Source organism: Lupinus angustifolius, chromosome LG02 (assembly GCF_001865875.1).
Source record: "Lupinus angustifolius cultivar Tanjil chromosome LG02, LupAngTanjil_v1.0, whole genome shotgun sequence".
NCBI classification, from domain to species: Eukaryota; Viridiplantae; Streptophyta; class Magnoliopsida; order Fabales; family Fabaceae; genus Lupinus; species Lupinus angustifolius.
In genome coordinates, this window is record NC_032010.1 from 21,173,395 (window position 1) to 21,195,958 (window position 22,564).

The following is a 22,564-nucleotide window of genomic DNA, read 5'->3' on the forward strand; positions in this document are numbered from 1 at the left end:
AGCCAACCCATACATTTGACTCTTCATATCATCTTGCTATTTACTCACATATATAATATTTAGCATTTAATAATTTATTAAGACTCATGGTCAACCTCTAATAATTCTTATTAATCCATCAAACACCCCAATAAACTCTATTTCATTTTTATTTCAAATCTGGTTCAGTCAAGCTTTTGTGGTGTGTCTTTCTTCTTCCCAATTGTCGTTTTGTTCGCTTCCCTTAAACGTGGTAGCATTTGTTTGATGTTCATCTCATGGATTTTATTTTCATCTCTTATTTTTTCATCATTATTACAACATATTTTTTCCACTCCGTCATCGTTGTACTTCTTTATCTACGAAGCCATGCTTTGTGATGTACCTACTACATTTACCAATACTTGGAGTAGTCCTTTTATTGGGTAGGAATATATTGGGTACAATATTTTTTTACCTTCATTTCTTCATCATTTTGAGTTTGGAAGGTATAACTCTTTCCTTTTGTTGGTTTGTGTAACTATCATACTTCCACTTTACCATAACACTTTATTTGATGTCATTTTTACCTCTAACTTTGTTTTAGCTGCATTTGTTCTTACAGAGTTTCGAAGGTAATTTTTCTCCTTTCCTTTCGTTGGTTTTTGTAACTATTTTACTCTATCTATTTTGTTCTTTTACTCTTGCTTTACTATTGCTATGATGTTTTTGTTGTTTTAAGTGTTACATTTGTTGTTTTAGAAACATATTTTGGTGTTTATTTAACAAGTACCAAGATTTAACAATTTTATTTTGTTACTCTTGTTTTACTATTACTTATTATCTTTGATATTATGTTTACTATTACTTATTATCTTTGATACTATGTCAATGGGAGTATGCTATTCAATGGGTTTAATAAGTATCGTTTTTTCCACTTTTATTGGTATGTCGATTTCGAAGGTAATGTTTACTTTTGTGGCTTTACTATTATTATTTAGTGATAAGCTTCATATCCTCTTGTGTTTTTAACCTTTTATTACTTTTGTTTTAAAATAATGATTTTAATACTAATTATTAAAAAAGATCTTAAAACGTTTGCAATTAATATTAACATATTAAATTTCATATTATGTATAATTGATTATGAAAATTAATTGATTTGATTTATATTTTGATTAAATTATTTATGATTCGCTAATTTTAAGTAATGCTCATTATGGATATAAATTTGCATAACTGTAAATAATAAATTTGCGAAAAATTAATAATGAGGTTATAAATATATGGTCGAAACTGTCTTCCTCTTTTCAATTAGTCATATAATGAGTTATGATATTACAATTAATAAGGAAATATGTTGATATTGTAACTCCCTTAAAAAATAACTGACAATGAATTTATTTCAAAATAATGATTTTAATACTAATTATTAAAAAAGATCTTAAAACGTTTGCAATTAATATTAATATATTAAATTTCATATTATGTATAATTGATTATGATACAAATCTATTAATGTTTATCTTCTTATATACTTTAATTGATACATATATTTTTTAAATTTACTTTAAACATAAGTGATCTTAACCATGCGTAAGAGTGAATTGTCTCTTGCATTACAAGTTACTAACTAAAGTTTATTGCAATTCCTATTTGGCAGTTAATCCAACATTAATCCTCTCTTTACAAAACCACTATGCGGCCACTTCATAACAATTTCTGAATTGGTTGACATCTGAAGGTACAATTTTAATATTAGATGATCTCATTTTGATTAGTCATACATATTTTTCATATTCAACGTCCTGCTGTAGCAATAACCCATTTTATCTTAGTCCAAGTCTTTGACGTGTATAATCTGGCAATTAATGTATATATTGATGTATTCCAAAACACTGGACTGCACCAACTGCACAATAAATGTTAGTACACTTATAAGTAGTTGGCAAGTTTTGCATGAAGTGCAAACTTCTTCCCTCGTATTCAGGGCATCATGTGTCCACTTGAAAAGGAACAAGTCTCAAATCACCTCATTAGTTCTCTCAACATCATTTAAGTTATAGTTATCTTATTGCAAATTGCTAATTAGTTTTTAGATAAAATTTTAATAAAAGTAACTCTTATCTAGTCTATCAGGCTTGTGAGAGACATGTTAAAATGTAAGTGTCATATCATCTATCTAATTTTCTTAGCATGTTTTAGATATATATTGACTTACTTCTCTCGTTATCAATAGGTTTTAAGATGAAACCTTAACAACTTTGAATTTTTATGTATTTCTTCACCTAAAGTATAGGAACAATAGTCATAGAAAACAATCTACATCACTTCACACTTTCAGTCGAGGAAGGGGAAGAGAGGTGGGTGAGTGAAGTAGTTAGAAGGAAGAAAAGGAGCTAAAGGAGTTCACTCACAAAATAAATTGAAAATATAAAAAAAGATAGATATGACAAGGATATTATTTGGTATGCTGTAGTAATCAACACCTTTGCTTTTCTTGTGTGTTATTTTTTACCCTTCATGGAATATATGAATATATATTCCAAGCTCCTTTATTCTTTCTCTCATTTGCTTCACACGCAAAGAATAGCCAAATGCCATTCAACTATAAAAAGGGTACTGAGTCACAAAAGAAAGGTGCACCATATTTAAGTTAGATCATTGACCCAATAACACCCCCATTCCATAAATTACACATGGACTTCAGAGATTTGAAAAAGAGAGTTTCATATAGGGATGTTGGAACTTTTTAATCAGTTAGGTATACTCTATAGTTTTTTTCACCACGTGAAAAATAGATATGAATATGTTCACCAAGGCCAAATAGCTCACTTAACAAACCTCTGCATTATAGATACACCACTAACTCGATATATGATACTAAATGTCTGTGAGTTGAATTTTAAAGAAAAAAAGAAAGAGAAGAATCGAGAGTTATGAAATATACTTGTGGGTTAGGTCTAAAGTCTTCAATTTCTCTTTCTTTCTCTCTAAAACTCAACTCACAAACAGATCTTTAACATATAATAAACAATGAAAAATAAAAGCCACGAGGATTAATTTAAAAATAAAACCACAAAAGTAGAGTAAATTTGACCAAAGAAATTAAGGTTGTACCTAACATGGCATTCTAAGGGCAGCTATCACATACTAGAGCTGCCAGCATTACTAAGTAATCTCTCATCTATGATAAAACTTATTACAAAGTCATCATAATGACATCTTTATAACAAAGACCAATGAAGTTGTGTGAAATATCCAAAACATCCTTATAATGTTCCCAACATATTCATAATGTCATTGCAAACATCTTGAGGGGCATTATTGCATATTTATCTCCTAGACAGACCAAATCTTAATTTAAAAGCAAGACCAAATATAGAAGAAAATTATACAAGATATCAAATTGGTAATGTTAACCATCATATACTCATTATTCTGAAAAGGGAAGAAGAGACAATGCTACATGAAGAGAATGAGTCTGAGATCACATATCTCAAGAAAAAACTTGAAGTCCAAATGGGAAGGAATGAGTTACTTGACAAAGAAAACCAGGAACTAAAACAAGAAGTATCTCATTTAAGGTCTCAAATGATTTCACTTAGAGCACAGAATATAGAGAGGAAAAGCACAATGTGGAATAAGATACAGAAATCCTTAGATGAAAACAATCAAGATGCACATCAACATAAAACAACAATTCAGGTTATCATGTCTGAAAAGAGTTCAGAAAATGAGAATGTGCATACAAATGAAAGATCAACAATAGTACCAAGTCCTCCACCAAGACCAGCTCCAACAACTCTTATTCCTTCACATAAAAATGAGAAAGGAGTTAAATTTCAGCCAACAATAGCAGCACCACCACCTCCAACGCCACCAAAATCGTCGATTCGGGTAAAAGCAGTGCGCCGTGTGCCAGAAGTAATAGAATTGTATCGTTCTCTTACAAGAAAGGATGGCAACATGGAAAACAGAATGCATCTAAATGGAACGCCTGCAGTAGCATTTACAAGAAACATGATTGAGGAAATCGAAAATCGCTCAACTTATCTCTCAGCTGTAAGTTTATTACATAACAATTACTCATATTTAGCTATCAAATTTTCTACTTTTGATAAAAAAAATTAATTTTTTCAATCTAAGAATGACCGTGATAAATCTCTTGACAGATAAAATCAGAAGTTCAAAGTCAAGGTAAATTTATCAGTTACTTAATTAAAGAGTTAGAGTCTGCTTCATTTCAAGATGTTTCTGAAGTGGAGGCATTTGTGAAATGGCTGGATGGTGAATTATCTTCATTGGTAGATGAAAGATCAGTGCTTAAGCATTTTCCTCAATGGCCTGAACAAAAAGTAGATGCACTCCGCGAAGCGGCTTGTAACTACCGAGATCTGAAGAACCTTGAGTCTGAAGTTTCATCATATGAGGACAATCCCAAAGAGCCTTTGACTCAGACTTTAAAAAGGATACAAGCAATGCAAGACAGGCAAGTATGTACTAAGAAAAATTAGAATTCACTAAGTAATGCTTTTATGAGATACTTTGAATTCATTGCAAGAGCCACTTTCAAATTTGTAGATTGGAGAGAAGTGTAAGCAGTAAAGAGAGGACAAGAGAGAGCACAAGCAAGAGATATAGGAATTTCCAAATCCCTTGGGAGTGGATGTTGGACACAGGCCTCATTGGTCAGGTAGATAAAAGTTGATAATTTATTTATGCAGGTTCAATTAATGATACCATTCAATAAAAAGAACACCACTGTTTTGATTAAGATAAACAAGCATTGACATTTATGAAACTCAAGTGCACTCAGACATAAGATTTATTGGTTAGTTTGCTTACACTCTTGCTAATCTGAGACTAAAAATATCATTTATTGTGTTCTCTAGTCTCTGCTATAGAACTAACAAGGCACTTAATGAAATCATGCATGAAGAAATTGAATGATTTCTGCGCGATATGGTGATCAGTTTTCGTAGATCAAACTACAAGAAACCTTGAAGGGATATACAATGTTCCATGCTTCTACAGACAAAATAATACCATTAATCATCCACACCTTCAATTGGATATATTTATTAGAATCTGTTTCTATCAGAACCATCAAGGTTGAAAATCGGAAGGCCTTATCTCGTATTCTCGTTGTTGATTGCAGATGAAGCTAAGTTCATTGAGGCTGGCAAGGGAATTCATGAAAAGGGTAACCAAGGAATTGGAGTCTTATGAAGCTTTGCAAGAAGATAACCTGTTAGTACAAGGAGTTAAGTTTGCATTCAGAGTACACCAGGTAGTGTACATTTCTAACACTTCCACAAGTTAACATTTGTTTTTGTTCAACTCATCAACCACCAAGAGGTTCAGTTTGCAGGTGGCTTTGATGTAGAGACCATACAAGCATTTCAAGGATTGAAGAAGATTGGCAGTACTATACCAAGCTATAGTGGTCTAATCAAATGCCCCACAGTTGTTAAAATTTTCCAGAAACCTGTATCTTAAATTATCATCCACCATTGGATTAGAAAAACATGTATATTCCCCCCTATTTATGTAATTTCTCAATGCATTGCCTACTCTTGACAGAGTAGTTGTATGTTTTTTATTATGCAACGCAAGTACCAGGATGACAATCAACCGAACCAAATCGATATTCGTTTGAAACTTGACTCGTTATTTAGTTTGATAAACTTAGTTCATAAACGAAAAGAGTCCAACTTGAGCTAAAAATTAAGTTTTTTAAATAAACTAGCCGAACTTGGGTTAAGTACAGTTCAAGTTAACAGATTGAACCAATACATCTAACAAATTGAACCAATCGAGCTAACAAGTTGAACCAATCGAGCTAATGACTTGAATAAACAGTTCGTGAACTCTTGACTAATTCACGAACTTCAATTGAGCCAAATTCGAGTTGGAAACATAGCTTGTTTCCAACACGAGTCGAGTTTCGAGCCGAACAAATCCTGATTGAGATGAGCTCTGATTCGAATCGGTTCGAATTGTTTCCAGCTGGTACCTGCATGAGATAAACCTTCACTACAGAGAGTGTGTTTCAATAGCAAAAATTCATTCCTCAAAATGAAGACCAAAGTACTTTAATAGAATGCAGAAGTAAAACATGCATGGCAATAAAAGACTAGTGAAAGAAAAGGAAATATATACAGAAATAAAATGAAGCAAAAGCAGCATATCCTCCCATATGACAGTGTTCAATTTTTAACCAGAGTTTAGTTCATTACATTACTATATTGATAAGTTATTGAATGACTAAGATCTTTTCCATTTACTTGACATGTAAGAAGGATATTCACTTCCAAACCAGTGACAATATAAGTAGACTAGTCTAGATCCTTTCCATTTCCATAGGAAATGGGCACTATCTTAACCCTTAAATAATTTACTAAAATATTAAATTTAATTGTGTTTAAAAGACTCATGAGCATTTGATTGAGAAAAATAAATGAAGAGGAAAAATGATATACACAAATATAACACATTCTCCTTAGTTTTAAGAAAAGTGACATATCACATATGTGACAAATGATTAGTTGTTGTTGTAGTGCTCTTTTATACATAGGCAGTGTTTAAGAAAGATAGTTTAGGACAAATAGAAACAGCTGGAAACACTTGTAAAAAATTTCAATATTTAGAACAAAAATAATAGAAATAGAGGATACTTGAATTAAAATATTCAATAAATATGCTTTTTCTTTGGTATTTTCCTAATTCCTACAGGGCACATTTGATCATATTCAAGTTTTAAATGCCCCTACATAGTAAGTGAAGTCTCTTGGAAAGAATCAAAGAAATAAAATTATGGTAAGTTTCAGATGCCCAAGGAGTATGAGTAATAAATAATAATGCAGATTAGAGCCTATAATTATTGAGCACTTGTTATTGTGGTATCTCACCAGGTTTTACGCTCAACATTAAATTAAACTTGTGCATATGTAGTCTTTTCATTTCAATGGTTTTAATACTTGAAGTTCTTCAAAGTTTTTCTCAGACAGTTTTGAATCTATGCAAATCAACAGTGTTTATTTCAAGTAGTGTTGTTGAATCTTTGAACTCTCGTTGTAGCAAACATTGTTGAATGTGTATTTGTCGATTATATTTAACAATGTTTGCTTCAACGAAATGCGAATTCTAGCGTAATGAGAACTTTGAAAGAAATTCTAACTATAGAGGTAATATGTGGATTCATATTTTGGTGAATGTGATGTTCTTACTCACATGAAAGATTGAGTTGATGCATAAGCCTTGTGGTTCCGTGGCAAATATTTAAGAAAGAACTGAATTATAGTTACTTTGATGTTAGATATTTATTTTTGGAGTTCACAATCTCATTTTGAGAAACATTATAATGAGTCATGAATTTGCACAGTATATATAACTCCAGGTTTTGTCATTTACAAATTACAGGTACACCTCCATACAATAATAGAGATTCATATGGGAGTTAATGGGGTCCAGGAGAAAATATACAAACTAATAGACTGAAATGAGAAGTTCTGAAAAGGGGAAAAACTATTTTTAAGTTAATCATTTTTTAGATTTTCTTTAAGATGAGAAAAAAATGATTAATTATCTTGTACATTCCAAATTTCCAATACTCTTATACATCTTCTATTCATTTTTGTGAACACTCTTTAAGTTTCCACTTGAAGAATTATAAACATGCATCAATGAAAGGCTGAGATAATTAGAATTGGTAAGTTATTACCAGTGCTAATTATTTAAAGCAGTAACATATTTGGACCAACATCTCCACCTTATTAGTATCTTAGGATAAGGGACCAGGCATTTACATGTAGGGGTCACTTTACTTTTGAATAACACTATTCATAAATACATCATATGTATACAGTGATTATTCAATTATTGGTTATACTTCGTTTTTTGTACATTTTTTATTATGTCACTTCAACATCATGTGAGGCAATGTGGATCTAAAGATTGTACATCAATCATTATTCTTAAACTATTTCTAAATATCAAAGTGATTGATTTGTTATATAGTGAACCAGTAATAAGAACAAAAGCCTTCATTTTAGGAAAGAAATAACATGCGTGATGATTTCCAACATTAAAAATAAAAGCCTCTTTACTTTAGGTACCTCTTTATATTACATTACATCATATACAATATGAGCCATGGTCACTTCAAAAACTAAAAGGGGCAATGAACTCTAGAGAGCGGAGTTCTTTTTCTCCTTTCATTTTTAATAACAAAAATATTATTTTATTATATATAAAAGATTAAAAGTGTCATGTCATGCATTTTTCGGTCATCTCGCCCCAGTAGTACCATGTAGAGTGGTCCTGGTCGAAGAAAATAAAAACATTTAAAAAAAAACAATGAAAGTCTGATAAGTGTGTCTGGTTCCATTCACATGGGACCCCTGAGCTCACATTCATTGCTTTTAAACATGAATTGAGGGTCCCATCCTGAACCCCTCCTAGACCTAAAAGGACAGAAAATACAACTTTGCCTCTAATATTGACAGAGTTTAAATAAATGCATCAAAGCCCCATAATAAAAAGGGAAAATGAGTAAAAGTGAAATAAATCGTGGAGGGGACCTTTCCTTTTGATTATTGATTTACATCATTTTGATTTTGGAATAATAATAAACTATACTATGTAGTCACTCATACATTATGTGACAATGAGCAGTATTTCAATTCCATTCAGGTTATTTATATGGTCCACTCTTATCAAGTATTACATAATAAAAGTAACATGTAGATTTGGGTGACTGAATAACTCAATAACCACATTGTCTTAGGTATAACTTATATAACATAAATAAAAAGTAAAGGCTGTCCACAACTCCACATGAAACCAATAAAATTCAACTACCCTTCTCCACTGCCTTTGCCTTCACGAGTGTTTCATTTCTGCCCCTATTTTTCTTTTCTTCCCCCACCCATTTCCCATGCATGAGTCCTTAGATGCAGGATTCTCCTTTGACTTCAACTGCACCCTTAAGAGTCTAAGACCCCATTCTTCAAAGTACAGATTGCATCACAAAGCCCTTACTCTATAGTCTATACTCTATAACATGAAGATACATTTTTTTCGATGCAATAACATGAAGATACATTATATCATATAAATGATATAATTAAGAGGCAGCAGCATCAAATTATTCCCTTCACTTCCCCACTTAAACCCCTTTTCAATAGTTGCAGTTGCAATTTGCAAAGCAAGAACCACAACAAGCACAAGAAAACAAAATAAGGTTCTACAATACATAACCTTGGGTGTTGCTTTTCAAGTTCAAAGTTCAAACCTTTCTTCAAAAAGAATCTTACCCTTTTGACCATTCAACCAAACTCCACTTCCCTCACAATGCAAAGCCAATCCGAGTCACCCAACAAGCCCATCAACTCACTGAGTCAACTCGTTCAAAACATGTTATCCAACAACAATAGCAACATCATGCTTGCAGCCATTGTTTCCTTGCTCCTAGTCATCCTCTTTGTCCTCCTTCTCCACATTTACGCCAAGTTGTTCCTAGCTCCGGCACTACCTCGCCGGCGGCGGCGAACTCTTGCCACCGTTGAACCTTCCCGGTTCCACCACTTCCACTTCATAGAAGCTTCACCTATTTCGAACAAAGGACTTGACTCATCAATAGTTTCGAGGATTCCCATGTTTGTGCATGAAGCAGAATCAGAGGAATTGGAGTGTGTGATTTGTTTGAGTTGTTTTGAGGAAGGTGAGATTGGAAGAAACTTATCAAAATGTGGACACAATTTTCATTTGGAATGCATTGATATGTGGCTAAGTTCACATTGCAATTGTCCAATTTGTAGAGCTCCTATTATAGTTCAAAACAATGATGGTGATGGTGATGACAGTGTGGTTGAGATTGTGATTGAAAGTCCAAGTTATGAGATTAGTGAGAGTAGGAGTGATAATTATGGAAATGGTGGAGTCAATAGTGTTTCACAAACTTCATCATCTTTGTTGGGGTTTTCTTTGAAGAAAATGCTAAGCAAAGTTTTTCAATATTCCAATATAAATGAATTGCATGGTTCACAATGAGATGTAATGAAAAACTCTTGTCAAACTTCATTATTTTCCAATGTACAGGTTATTTTGTTGGCTGATTATGCTTATTCATCTTTCTGTAAAAATGTTTTGATGTCAATGTTCAATTTCTTTCTCTTCTATTTTTCCATAGAGAATTAAATTATAAAAATGTTTCATGAAGATTATTAAAATAGGGACATTATATTAATATTTTTTGATAGTTTTTTGGATATATCTAACAAAATTAAGAGATAAACTGAATGTAGTGTAAAAATAAAAATGAATGTATTATATCCATAAGATGATGTTTTAGCTGTATGTCTTATTTTGGGTATTCAGTAACAGGATTGTTAAATTAATCACATGCTCCAAACACACAAATATGTGCAAGTTTCATAACCCTCTTTCAACTTGGTTAGGCGAAAGTTGTTATTAACCACCAATACTGATTATACTGTGAGGTAAATCTGGTTGCATAGACAGAATCAAAAAATCTACAAATTTACTAAATCATGCTCACATCACTTTCAAATTAGTTGATTGTATTTTGTTGCCAGCTATGAAGTTAGTACAACTTCCATAAACCAAAAGAAAAGACAAAATAAGGTACTTATTTGGCTATAAGTGCATGCATTGGTTACCCATGTGTCATGACTCATCACACTTATAAGAGTAATTGATTTTTCTGAAATGTTGTGTTGTTTCAATCATGATCATTGATCAACTAGTCAAAATAAATAATTTGTGTCTGTGGGTTGCAGAAAATGAATGGGATGGGATTAAGGAAGGACAAAGTGTAGGTACAGTTTTCCATGTTTTCTGCTTTGAGGTCAAACAAATTATTAGAGTGAAGCAATCTACAATCACATTTGCTATAATACTATTTAATGCAGACCTTATAGCATGCTTAGTCAATGTTGTGAATAGATTATAGGGTCAGGATAAGAATAAATAGTAGTATATAGACAAGGCCAATTCTTTTATGACAAAAAAATATATGCACTACCAATTTTTTATTTATTCTTCATATTTGATTATTTTTTAATTTTAAATATAAATAATATAAATAAATGATAAATAATGTAGTGATTGTGTATAAATCTTTACACTAATAATAAATAGATATTACATTATTCTTTTATAGTTTGAAGGTGGTTGAATGCATATGTTTTCCCCATAAACAAAATTATATTTCCACGACTATCGTTAGAAAAAATTGTATTGTTTGTAGTATTGGTAATTTGGACCAAGTTCATAGAGCTCGTCCATCCACTCATTCTTATTGGACGAGTAGGATATGACAATTATATCCTTTAGACTAAAATGTCTACCCATAATGCCCATATACTCTAGGGCTTTTCCTGTGAGCAAAACAGGGCCCATGGGCATAATAAAAAGGGCCAAGAGCCTGGCCCCCAAAGGAGGACCAATTCTAACCTTGGCCTTGGCCTAAGGGTTTGCATTGCATTCCACACCGTAGAGGCAGCTTTGCACTTTGTAGCTCCCATGCAAATGTGAGTCCTGGATTAGTGTATATTACTTTGTAGGTACTATGCAAATCTGAGTCTTGGATGAGTGTATATAATTGTACAGGGCTTGCTGTATAAATAATTATTTCATTGTTCGATTTCCTTTAGATTAATACAATATCTTTTTAATATGAGTGGACGGTGTGTTAATATCTTTCCAAATCAGTAATCGACTCTCCTAAATTAGATGTTTAACTTATAAAACTAATACACTCCAAATTGGATATAAAAAAAGTTGTTTACATTTTAACTGCAAAAACGAATGATGACTCCAAATTATTTGGAAGAGTTAATAATCCTTTTATTTCTCCCTCTCATCTTAAATTATGAAACCAATGTTTAACTGAAAAGGCATCAGATTATTATATTGATATTGTCGAAACATGAATTAAACAAGATCGTTGTTGATGGATTAGTTGGAGAATTTTTGTGCCTTCTCATATGATCCACTCTTAAGGGCCTTGCAAGTTATTTGACAATAACTTGATCACCTTTAATCTTAGGGCACTTACTCAATTTCTTGAGTATTAGGTCATAGATATGGAAAAGTCAAACAAGGATGGGCTAAAACTCCTTATACCTTCCCCTTTTGGGTAAAATGAGTTTTGCTTTATGAATTAACTACTAATTTTTTGTGAGAAAAAACATGTTAAAATTATTAAATATAAAAGTGACATTTTTTTATTGAAATATATCTCGTGCAACTAGTGTGTATATATTCCATTATTTAAATATTTAAAATTAAACACACCACAACTCCTTATAATTTAACTGAAAAAATTAATGAACAAAAGTTTTACGTTGATTTATAAATTTTCAAACAATATTACTCATATATGTCATTTTTCACACAAAAAAATAATTCACGTCATTTGTCCTCTCTTTTTCTTCAAGAATCCATGAAGAATAATGGTAAAAAATGAGGTGTCACATTATAATTTCCAATATTTTAATGTAGGAAAAAAAAATTACATCGCTTCTCATAGCTCTCTTTAAAAAAAATACTTTACACATATCCTTTTTCTTTGACATATTGAGAAGGTTTGAGGTTAGATCTTTATCCCCAACTTACTATATCAAAGAAAAAGGTTTGGCATATATATACATTTAACATCACTTTCAAATTAGTTGATTGTATTTTGTTGCCAGCTATGAAGTTAGTACAACTTCCATAAACCAAAAGAAAAGACAAAATAAGGTACTTATTTGGCTATAAGTGCATGCATTGGTTACCCATGTGTCATGACTCATCACACTTATAAGAGTAATTGATTTTTCTGAAATGTTGTGTTGTTTCAATCATGATCATTGATCAACTAGTCAAAATAAATAATTTGTGTCTGTGGGTTGCAGAAAATGAATGGGATGGGATTAAGGAAGGACAAAGTGTAGGTACAGTTTTCCATGTTTTCTGCTTTGAGGTCAAACAAATTATTAGAGTGAAGCAATCTACAATCACATTTGCTATAATACTATTTAATGCAGACCTTATAGCATGCTTAGTCAATGTTGTGAATAGATTATAGGGTCAGGATAAGAATAAATAGTAGTATATAGACAAGGCCAATTCTTTTATGACAAAAAAATATATGCACTACCAATTTTTTATTTATTCTTCATATTTGATTATTTTTTAATTTTAAATATAAATAATATAAATAAATGATAAATAATGTAGTGATTGTGTATAAATCTTTACACTAATAATAAATAGATATTACATTATTCTTTTATAGTTTGAAGGTGGTTGAATGCATATGTTTTCCCCATAAACAAAATTATATTTCCACGACTATCGTTAGAAAAAATTGTATTGTTTGTAGTATTGGTAATTTGGACCAAGTTCATAGAGCTCGTCCATCCACTCATTCTTATTGGACGAGTAGGATATGACAATTATATCCTTTAGACTAAAATGTCTACCCATAATGCCCATATACTCTAGGGCTTTTCCTGTGAGCAAAACAGGGCCCATGGGCATAATAAAAAGGGCCAAGAGCCTGGCCCCCAAAGGAGGACCAATTCTAACCTTGGCCTTGGCCTAAGGGTTTGCATTGCATTCCACACCGTAGAGGCAGCTTTGCACTTTGTAGCTCCCATGCAAATGTGAGTCCTGGATTAGTGTATATTACTTTGTAGGTACTATGCAAATCTGAGTCTTGGATGAGTGTATATAATTGTACAGGGCTTGCTGTATAAATAATTATTTCATTGTTCGATTTCCTTTAGATTAATACAATATCTTTTTAATATGAGTGGACGGTGTGTTAATATCTTTCCAAATCAGTAATCGACTCTCCTAAATTAGATGTTTAACTTATAAAACTAATACACTCCAAATTGGATATAAAAAAAGTTGTTTACATTTTAACTGCAAAAACGAATGATGACTCCAAATTATTTGGAAGAGTTAATAATCCTTTTATTTCTCCCTCTCATCTTAAATTATGAAACCAATGTTTAACTGAAAAGGCATCAGATTATTATATTGATATTGTCGAAACATGAATTAAACAAGATCGTTGTTGATGGATTAGTTGGAGAATTTTTGTGCCTTCTCATATGATCCACTCTTAAGGGCCTTGCAAGTTATTTGACAATAACTTGATCACCTTTAATCTTAGGGCACTTACTCAATTTCTTGAGTATTAGGTCATAGATATGGAAAAGTCAAACAAGGATGGGCTAAAACTCCTTATACCTTCCCCTTTTGGGTAAAATGAGTTTTGCTTTATGAATTAACTACTAATTTTTTGTGAGAAAAAACATGTTAAAATTATTAAATATAAAAGTGACATTTTTTTATTGAAATATATCTCGTGCAACTAGTGTGTATATATTCCATTATTTAAATATTTAAAATTAAACACACCACAACTCCTTATAATTTAACTGAAAAAATTAATGAACAAAAGTTTTACGTTGATTTATAAATTTTCAAACAATATTACTCATATATGTCATTTTTCACACAAAAAAATAATTCACGTCATTTGTCCTCTCTTTTTCTTCAAGAATCCATGAAGAATAATGGTAAAAAATGAGGTGTCACATTATAATTTCCAATATTTTAATGTAGGAAAAAAAAATTACATCGCTTCTCATAGCTCTCTTTAAAAAAAATACTTTACACATATCCTTTTTCTTTGACATATTGAGAAGGTTTGAGGTTAGATCTTTATCCCCAACTTACTATATCAAAGAAAAAGGTTTGGCATATATATACATTTATATATTAGTAAATTAAAAGTTTGATATATATATATATATATATATATCTTACATGATTTAACTCTAAATATTATGCGGGAACAAATTTGAGCACAAGACAAAATTTCAAGCCCAGAGGGCCAGAATAGACATTGAAGCAGAACCAAGGATTAAGGCCACAAAAGATGCCTTTTTCAACCCTGGATTGGTGTTCATAAGCTTATTGTGAAAGAAATCAACAGCTATGAGGTCAACAAGAGCCATGTAAATTAAAATTCCTGAAGAAATTGAACCTAGTAACCCTTCCATGATTAAGGTATTTGGACTACTATCATCATAACCTGTGAGGGAGAATAATGCCATTCCCAACATTATTCCCAGTGGTGTTGTCACTGAGAACATGAAGCACATGTATGCCATTGTTCCAAAGCTAAATCCCGCCTGTAATTATTATCATGCAAGGTATTAATTAGCATATCCTAGCTAGAATCATATAGTAAGGTGTTATAAACAAATGTGCATTCAATAAAAGAGAAAAAAAAAAGTATGTATTGATAATGTAAGAGTTTTTACATTATCGTTGTATCATTAATCATTCATATTTAATCATCAAAGACTTCAAGTAAAAGTAGTACAAATAAATTGTTGATGATTTACTGTCTGCGTATAAATTTTTACATTAACAATAGATAAATATTACTTGCTAGTTATGAGATGTTGAGACATGGCATAGAGTTTCATGAGAAGAATAATGTAAAGAATAAACAAAAGGCTTAGAGAGATACAACCACAAGCAAATGATCTCAAGGAGATTTGATACAAGCTTTAACTCCATAAGGAGATCATGTACAAAATTGAGAGGGAAAGAGCAGATCTTATCCCCTGTATAGAACACTAAATCCTATCATAGAAAGATCTTAGTCAAATACAAGACTTTGTCTTTTCTTTAGGAATGGTGAACAGATTATTCATTCTTAATTGAGATTTACACATTATTTTACAATTTTTTACATTCCCCCCTGAGTTAATAATACCAACTACTTTTCACTTCATCTGTGAAGTCATTTATTCTTAAATGTTAAATAGATCCCACAATATATCCTACACCTTTCATATTTTACAGTAAATATAATCAATCTTCTTATTCTCTCCCCTTTCTTGTGCCAAAACAAAACAAAAATGGATACACATTGAAATTTAAGAATTGTGTTTGAGAAAGAAATGTGCTTAACAATAAAGCACAACAGAGCTATGCACAAACAAAAGAATGTGCTTATTTAAATAAGAATAGTATAAACACAAAGTAACATGCTTATAGCTGATAGGATAGCGCATTAATTCATCATAATAATGAAACTGTGATAGACAATCCCCAACACACACTTCAGAGTAGAGTGTAACTGTTGGTTTACTAAACAATACATTACACTAATGAAGACTACGTCTGACATTCAGAGATCAAGACTTGTAATTAAAGAATGATTAATTTGAAGAATTGACATCTCTAAAATTCTCCATTTTTAGTTCTTGTGGGCATCGACTAGCATTTTCTTATTATAGTATTTATTCTGGTATTCATTATTTGAACGACCATTGCATTTTATTAATTGCCATTTCCACAACCATTTTTATCCCAATCATATCTTGCTGTGCTAATTTAGAGGAATAATTAACAGGTCAAGCACATGCTATTATCAACAAATTCCTACATGCTCCCATGATATGAATTTTATCGATAGAAAAGTTTATCTCAAAACCTATTGAGAGTTAGATGGGTAGTCCAAAGGAGACATGTAATCTGAGACCAACATGTTTCCTCTACATAAGTTTGTCGGCATAAGGTTACCTTTCGTATTAGGCGAAAAGTTATATTTGATCACATGATAACCGGAAAGAGATTGAACTTTAACTATCACATTGTCAATTAAACAATGTGATGAAATTAAAGAAATTGAGAAAGATATATAAAAAGAAACCTGAGCAACGCAACCACCGAGACCAATCCCTTCAAATATTTGATGAAATGCCAAAGCCGCAACAAGAGGCCTTATAGTGCAAACGTTCTGAGACATTCCCATCGTAACTCCAATTATCACTGAATGAAATACTATCCCTATTTCCAGAACCTGAGAAACCAATCTCTGTTTCAACTTCACCAATTCCTCCTCAACCTTCTCCGTTTCCCCACCACCACCGTCACAACCGAGTTCAACCGCTGATTCCTTCTCTTGCATAACCACCGGCGCGTATGGCGCGTGACTCATATGTGGCGTGGCGATAAGGTCCACAGACAGAGCAAGGATCACTCCCACCAGCGTCACCAGCCCCGCGAAGGGGAAGTCCCTCCACGGGTGCCGTGACGCCACGTGGCAGTCAGCGAGTGCGGTGTACGCGTTTGGGAGCACGTGGACTAAGGAGGTGGAGAGTATGACGCCGGCGGCGAAGCACTTTATGACGGCGATGGCTCTGTCGTAAAGAGACTTTCCCTGGAAGATACGAGCGAGGAGCACCGGCGACGACATGCCGAACATGCTGGTGAAGAAGATGATGAAGATGGAGATGGATTTGAAGTGCGACGCCGCAACGCTGTCACGGCACGCCGCGGCACGACTTAAGTCCGCCACGCACGCCGTCGCCATGTACGGTTATTGAGGAGTCAAAATGGAATGGTGGTGGATAAAATTTGAGAGAGTTATGGAGTTTAGTTGGAAGATGAAGTTTGAAGAGTAAAGAGTTTGATAAATGATGTGGACCACTTTCATTTTTTTGTTATTACAATGTCTATGTGGGGTTCACTTCTTAGTAGGATGAGATCAAAAAAAATTCATTGCATAGTTACTAATTTTTTTCCATTTATAATTTGACTTGTTCACAAAAATATATCACTCATTGGATTTAAACTCTACAAGTTTAACTAATATGTTTTAGAAAGAAAAACATTATTGGCACATATTATAAGGATTTATTATGAGGGTAATAATGTGAAACAAGCCAAATTGGATTGGATTTCAAAGTTTATTTTCTAGTTAAGTTTTAGAGAAAAAAAAAAAGACTTTAGAATTATCTAAAAAGTTATTTTAAGGCTTTCCATTCTTCATTTTTCTTTTATTCTCCTCCAAAATCTAATTAGGAAAATGACCCTATAAAATTCTAGCCAAAATGTCAATTTTAGTGCTCTAAAAAAACATTCATTCTAGGGAGTCAATACTAATCAAAACAAATTATTGAAATTGTTTAAACTCTTACACACAAAAACAAATTAGATCACTGTTTTGGTTTAAGGTATCATAATTAATCTTTGTATTACATTCTTTTCTTCTTCTACATAAGATATGAGTAATGATCATCTCCATTAATAAAGAGACGAATGTATGTTTTTCACTTGCTTTAATGACAAAAATATGATTTCATTATAATAAAAAATTTATTATAATATATATATGTAATTTGAAGTTGCATTTCTATTTATTTTTTGAAGTACTTGTCTCTCTATTAATGGAGATGATCTATCTCATAAGATATTGAGCTCAACTTTATTGTTGAAGAATAGGATATGAGGAAATGGAGGGTGTCTATTTAGTTTTCAACTTTTGACCATGGAATACATTGCATAATGTCTTTCACTCTATATATTGCATTCTTTTGATTAATTTGTCAAGAAAAATAAAACTTGAATCATATACAAACTAACTTAAATTTTCTAACCAATGAGAAAACGATATATTGAGTAAAACAGGTAGATAGAAGAGACTCCTTATACTATATGATCATAACTTGATGAGTAGTTCGTAGGCACACACTTTTATCATCTAACAAATGTTACAGCTGTCAGACATTAATAGATGTTAACAAAGACACCAATAAACGAGGTTCTTAGGCTAAGAAAACAAAATAAGCTCAAGAATATGTGTCCCTAGCCCCACCCCTCTTTTTTAATACCCTCTTTACTGCTACTACTACTATTATTTTCCCTTTGAGCTTATAGTACCTTAAACCTCTCGTGGGTCTACAAAGAGAGATCTTGAAGGGGTGTTGGTTAAGGTTAATTCATGAGATGTATTTGTCCCTTCATTTTTCAAGGCCTTTATGCACCACAAGTCAGGGCATGAGAGCAATTTCTGATGAGGAATATGATGAATGAGTTCATGATCTCTTCCTCCAACTTCTGTCACAATAATCTTGCAATTCTCATCCTTAGACTTTGCAACCATGTTGTGCACAAACTTGCACAAGCCCCTTACAAGCTTCCCAGAGAATGGACCTTCATGGTACATCCCATACATGAAGTAGAACCCAAATGGGTCAAAAAAATCAGGCAAGTTTGGCAACTTTAAGCATGGTAACATTTTATCAATCAAGCTCCAACCTTTTGTGAATAACAAGCATGATAAAGGTGCTTTTCCTAGCCTTAGTTTGAAAATTTCCCCACTATTCCATACACTAAGCATAGCCCAATTATTAGGGACTTGTCCATTTGGTCCAAAACTATCATCTCCTTTGAAATAAGCCACCCATGTTCCTAAGCTTAAATTGTTCCTTAGTATATTCTCTATGTCACTAGGGAAAAACTCAGTTGACCCCATGAATCTTCTATAGAGAGATTCAGCCTTTTCAATCTTTACCCTAGCTATCTCAATATTTGATGAGATTCTAAACAAGTGATGATAATTAACTGGGTTTATGAGTATAGCTGGAGTCCTAAACTTGGTGTAACAAAACTTGTCCATGAAGAGTGTGATTGAGGCATGATTTTCTTTATCTGTGGCCATATATGCATACTCCACACCATTTGAACTGAACCATTCTTCTAGCTTTTGGACTAGGCTAGAGGCAATGCCTTTTCTGCGGTAATGGGGTGCAACCCTTAGTCCTAGGACATAGCCTACCTTTGCCAAATCCTTTGGAGGTTCATGGTTGTTAAGTATGACCATCTTTATAGAGCCTTGAATGACACCAACCAATTCATTGTTCTGCTCTGCTACCTAAAACCAAATTGTTCAAGGAGATTGTTATACATGCATGATAGTATATGATCAAGAAGAATAAATGGGTACTTGGTTCAGATTTTTTAGGGAAATAGTTGTTGCTCCAAAAGGATGATGTTTGACAATAACTTAATTTGTTTTCTGTGTTTATTTGTTGAAAAAATACTTATTTTTTAAATTAGCTAGATTTTACATTAAAACAATCAGATTATTTTCTAATTTGAATCAAATATTCCATAAGAGAAATTACACTATTTTTTCAATAGAATAAAGAAATTATGTTATCATTAAAATCTAAATCTAAATATTCATATTTGATGACTTTGCCAACTAAGGTTGCTCTCCAGAACAACATCAAATCATTATTATTAGAAAAAATATTGATATATCCTCATATCTAATATTTTAAGAAAAATGATATTATGTGGTGGACATACCCATCACCATGTCACATTTCACATTTAGTTATTAGATGAAAAATAAAGAAATATATGATTAAGTGTGATATAGTATAAAGTAAACATAAGTATGGGTGTGCAAGTTAATTGTAAAAAGTAACAAACTCTACTAACATATATAGTAATATTTAGTATAGTATACCAGCATCATGTACATAGGGCTGTTTCTGATCCTACAAATAGGGTCACCCATAGTGTCTAACACACTTTCTGATTGTCCAACCTTGCATCTTCTCTCAAGATCTTCTACTTGAACTCTATCAGATTGTCCCTCATAACTTCTGATTATGAACTTCTTGACATTCATATTCAAGAGAAGAAATAAAGGGGGAATTGAAGCTCAATAAGGTATAGTTAATAGATATATATGGCAAGAAAAGTGCAGCCAAGGAGAAGTAATACAAGTGCTACAAGAAGAAAGATTTGGAAAAGACTTCATAATGATAATCATTTATATGCGTGTGTGATAGGAAAAACCAAAATGATGATTGTACCATTGGACTACAACTATGTCTAACTAAACAATATCTATTTAACGAATTAATCTAAAAACCTCTCTAGTTATACCAAAGTAACATTTTTCAAAGACATGCCAATTCTATATGGTTATAAGGATTTTGTTAGACAAATATCGCATTACTCAGCGTATAATTAATATTAACTAGATTTGGACACTTAGTTAACAAAAATAGTTTAAATTTAAGCATTTAAAAGCATTGTGGGGGAAACGTGAAAGGAGTGATAGTTGAAAAATAGTGATAAAAGATTGAAAATTGTGAATGTTCTTGGTGACCATCATATATTTAAAATTGTGTTTGTAGTTACATTCCATTTATGATAATTATGGAAAATGGAACTACAATTATGGTCATGAACCATAATATTACAATTATAATTTAAGTACAATTTAAAACATTAACTTAGATATCAACAATAGTACTATAATTAGGAACGGAAACAGAGGAGACTAGGTTCGAGTTTGTGCTTACTCAATTTGAATTTGAAATCCAAAACCCAAACTCGAATTAGCAAGGTTGAAAACAATGATATCATCCATGAACCCGTCGGGTTTCGGGTAACCCGAGCCTGATGGGAACCCGCCTAAAATATATATTTATATATATATAGGTTCTATATGCAAATTTCTATATATACATGTTTTATATAGGTATTTATGTGTAATTTTATAATTATATATATATTAATCGGGTTTAGGGTTGGTTCAGAGTAGAGTATCAATAATACCAAATTCGAACCCGAAAGTTGAATTTGGGTAAAACCCGAACCTAAACTCAATCACATCGAGTTTTCTCATTAGATTTTGGTTGAATTCGGACGGGTACCTACGAGTTTGGTTTTCATTACTATCTTTAACTATAATAGACAAAAGTTAGGTTAACTAATTGAAAGTGTTTTTTGTCTCTAGCTTTTTGGTGCCCACTCCCTATGTACAGCTTAATCACGCTTTATGAAAAATCTCACTTATATATCCACGGTAGTTTAACCTTCAGCTCGAGCACGTAGGCCATGATCCACTCCTAAGGACTCGTGCTTTTGTCCTATCCGGATTCATTGGCGAATAGATGATGAGTTTTATGCACACAAACAAGTGCATGGATCTTGAAAAATATATTGAATGTGTGCACAAGTTAGGCGAATCAATTGGATTTGTCTAAATGCAATTACGAATAATACAAGTGCCCCACTGCCAAATAGTATTCTGATAATGGATTAACGATAACTAGCAAGAAACTATTGACCGACTTAATTAGTAATCTATTATCGACCATAGAACAAATTAAATCTGCATGGTTTTAAAGTTTAGTCTTAAATGCTTACGATTTTTTAGACATGAGACTCCTCTCCATTATTGAGGAGGAAGTTGTGTGAAAAACAGAAAAAAAAAAAAACAAAATAAAACGACAGTTATATTCATTTTAATTACAATAAGATTATAATTTTACCTTTTTTTTCAATTTTTAGAGCAAATAAGTAAAATTTTACAATATGAGTTACCTCTTAAATAGATTCTCATTTTTTTAAAAGTAATATGTATGTATTCAAAATGTAAAATTTATATACAGTCAGTATATCTTTTATCTTTCATTTGGATTAATTTTTTTCTTCAAAAAGTCAATGATAATGAAAAATTAATAGTGTATGATATAGTGACAGTGTAAAATACTCTTCCACTATTCGTTTATAAATCTTTTTCTCTTTCCTAAATTGTACAACTTAGTTTTTGAAGACTCTCCGCTTTAAGTTATTATCAGGTATGTTTCTACTTTTTCATTTATTTGACCTCAAAATAAGTTTTGCTTTTTTATCATTTCTCTTATTAAGAGAAAGTTAATGTATTTATATTCATATCTCCTATAAG

General features: G+C 32.0%; 4 protein-coding genes across 4 annotated transcripts; 2 read left to right on the forward strand and 2 right to left on the reverse strand.

Annotated features, from left to right (window-relative positions):
- Positions 2,556–5,591, forward strand: LOC109328233 (protein CHUP1, chloroplastic-like). Its single transcript, XM_019561602.1, has 6 exons — positions 2,556–2,598; positions 3,278–4,023; positions 4,134–4,450; positions 4,543–4,654; positions 5,120–5,251; positions 5,326–5,591. The coding sequence occupies exons 1-6, from the start codon at positions 2,556–2,558 to the stop codon at positions 5,458–5,460; spliced, it is 1,485 nt and encodes a 494-aa protein (XP_019417147.1). The 3' UTR covers positions 5,461–5,591.
- On the forward strand, positions 9,065–10,046 carry LOC109339052 (RING-H2 finger protein ATL63-like). Its single transcript, XM_019576419.1, has one exon. The coding sequence runs from the start codon at positions 9,316–9,318 to the stop codon at positions 10,012–10,014; it is 699 nt and encodes a 232-aa protein (XP_019431964.1). The 5' UTR covers positions 9,065–9,315; the 3' UTR covers positions 10,015–10,046.
- Positions 14,807–17,494, reverse strand: LOC109339065 (zinc transporter 6, chloroplastic-like). Its single transcript, XM_019576441.1, has 2 exons — positions 16,718–17,494; positions 14,807–15,182 (listed from the first exon to the last, which is right to left on the reverse strand). Exons 1-2 carry the CDS (start codon positions 17,378–17,380, stop codon positions 14,868–14,870), a joined length of 978 nt encoding a protein of 325 aa, XP_019431986.1. The 5' UTR covers positions 17,381–17,494; the 3' UTR covers positions 14,807–14,867.
- Positions 18,687–20,494, reverse strand: LOC109339059 (probable N-acetyltransferase HLS1). Its single transcript, XM_019576428.1, has 2 exons — positions 20,327–20,494; positions 18,687–19,723 (listed from the first exon to the last, which is right to left on the reverse strand). Exons 1-2 carry the CDS (start codon positions 20,489–20,491, stop codon positions 18,731–18,733), a joined length of 1,158 nt encoding a protein of 385 aa, XP_019431973.1. The 5' UTR covers positions 20,492–20,494; the 3' UTR covers positions 18,687–18,730.

Bases quoted from the DNA above. Each gene is read 5' to 3' on its own strand.
- LOC109328233 (XM_019561602.1), top strand. From the start codon at position 2,556: ATGCCATTCAACTATAAAAAGGGTACTGAGTCACAAAAGAAAG. The intron at 4,024-4,133 runs GTAAGTTTATTA...ATCTCTTGACAG, and splicing joins GCTCAACTTATCTCTCAGCT to ATAAAATCAGAAGTTCAAAG. The intron at 4,451-4,542 runs GCAAGTATGTAC...TCAAATTTGTAG, and splicing joins ATACAAGCAATGCAAGACAG to ATTGGAGAGAAGTGTAAGCA.
- LOC109339052 (XM_019576419.1), top strand. From the start codon at position 9,316: ATGCAAAGCCAATCCGAGTCACCCAACAAGCCCATCAACTCACTGAGT.
- LOC109339065 (XM_019576441.1), bottom strand. From the start codon at position 17,380: ATGGCGACGGCGTGCGTGGCGGACTTAAGTCGTGCCGCGGCGTGCCGT. The intron at 15,183-16,717 runs GTTTCTTTTTAT...TAATAATTACAG, and splicing joins TCGGTGGTTGCGTTGCTCAG to GCGGGATTTAGCTTTGGAAC.
- LOC109339059 (XM_019576428.1), bottom strand. From the start codon at position 20,491: ATGAATGTCAAGAAGTTCATAATCAGAAGTTATGAGGGACAATCTGAT. The intron at 19,724-20,326 runs GTATACTATACT...ATTTGGTTTTAG, and splicing joins GCCCTATGTACATGATGCTG to GTAGCAGAGCAGAACAATGA.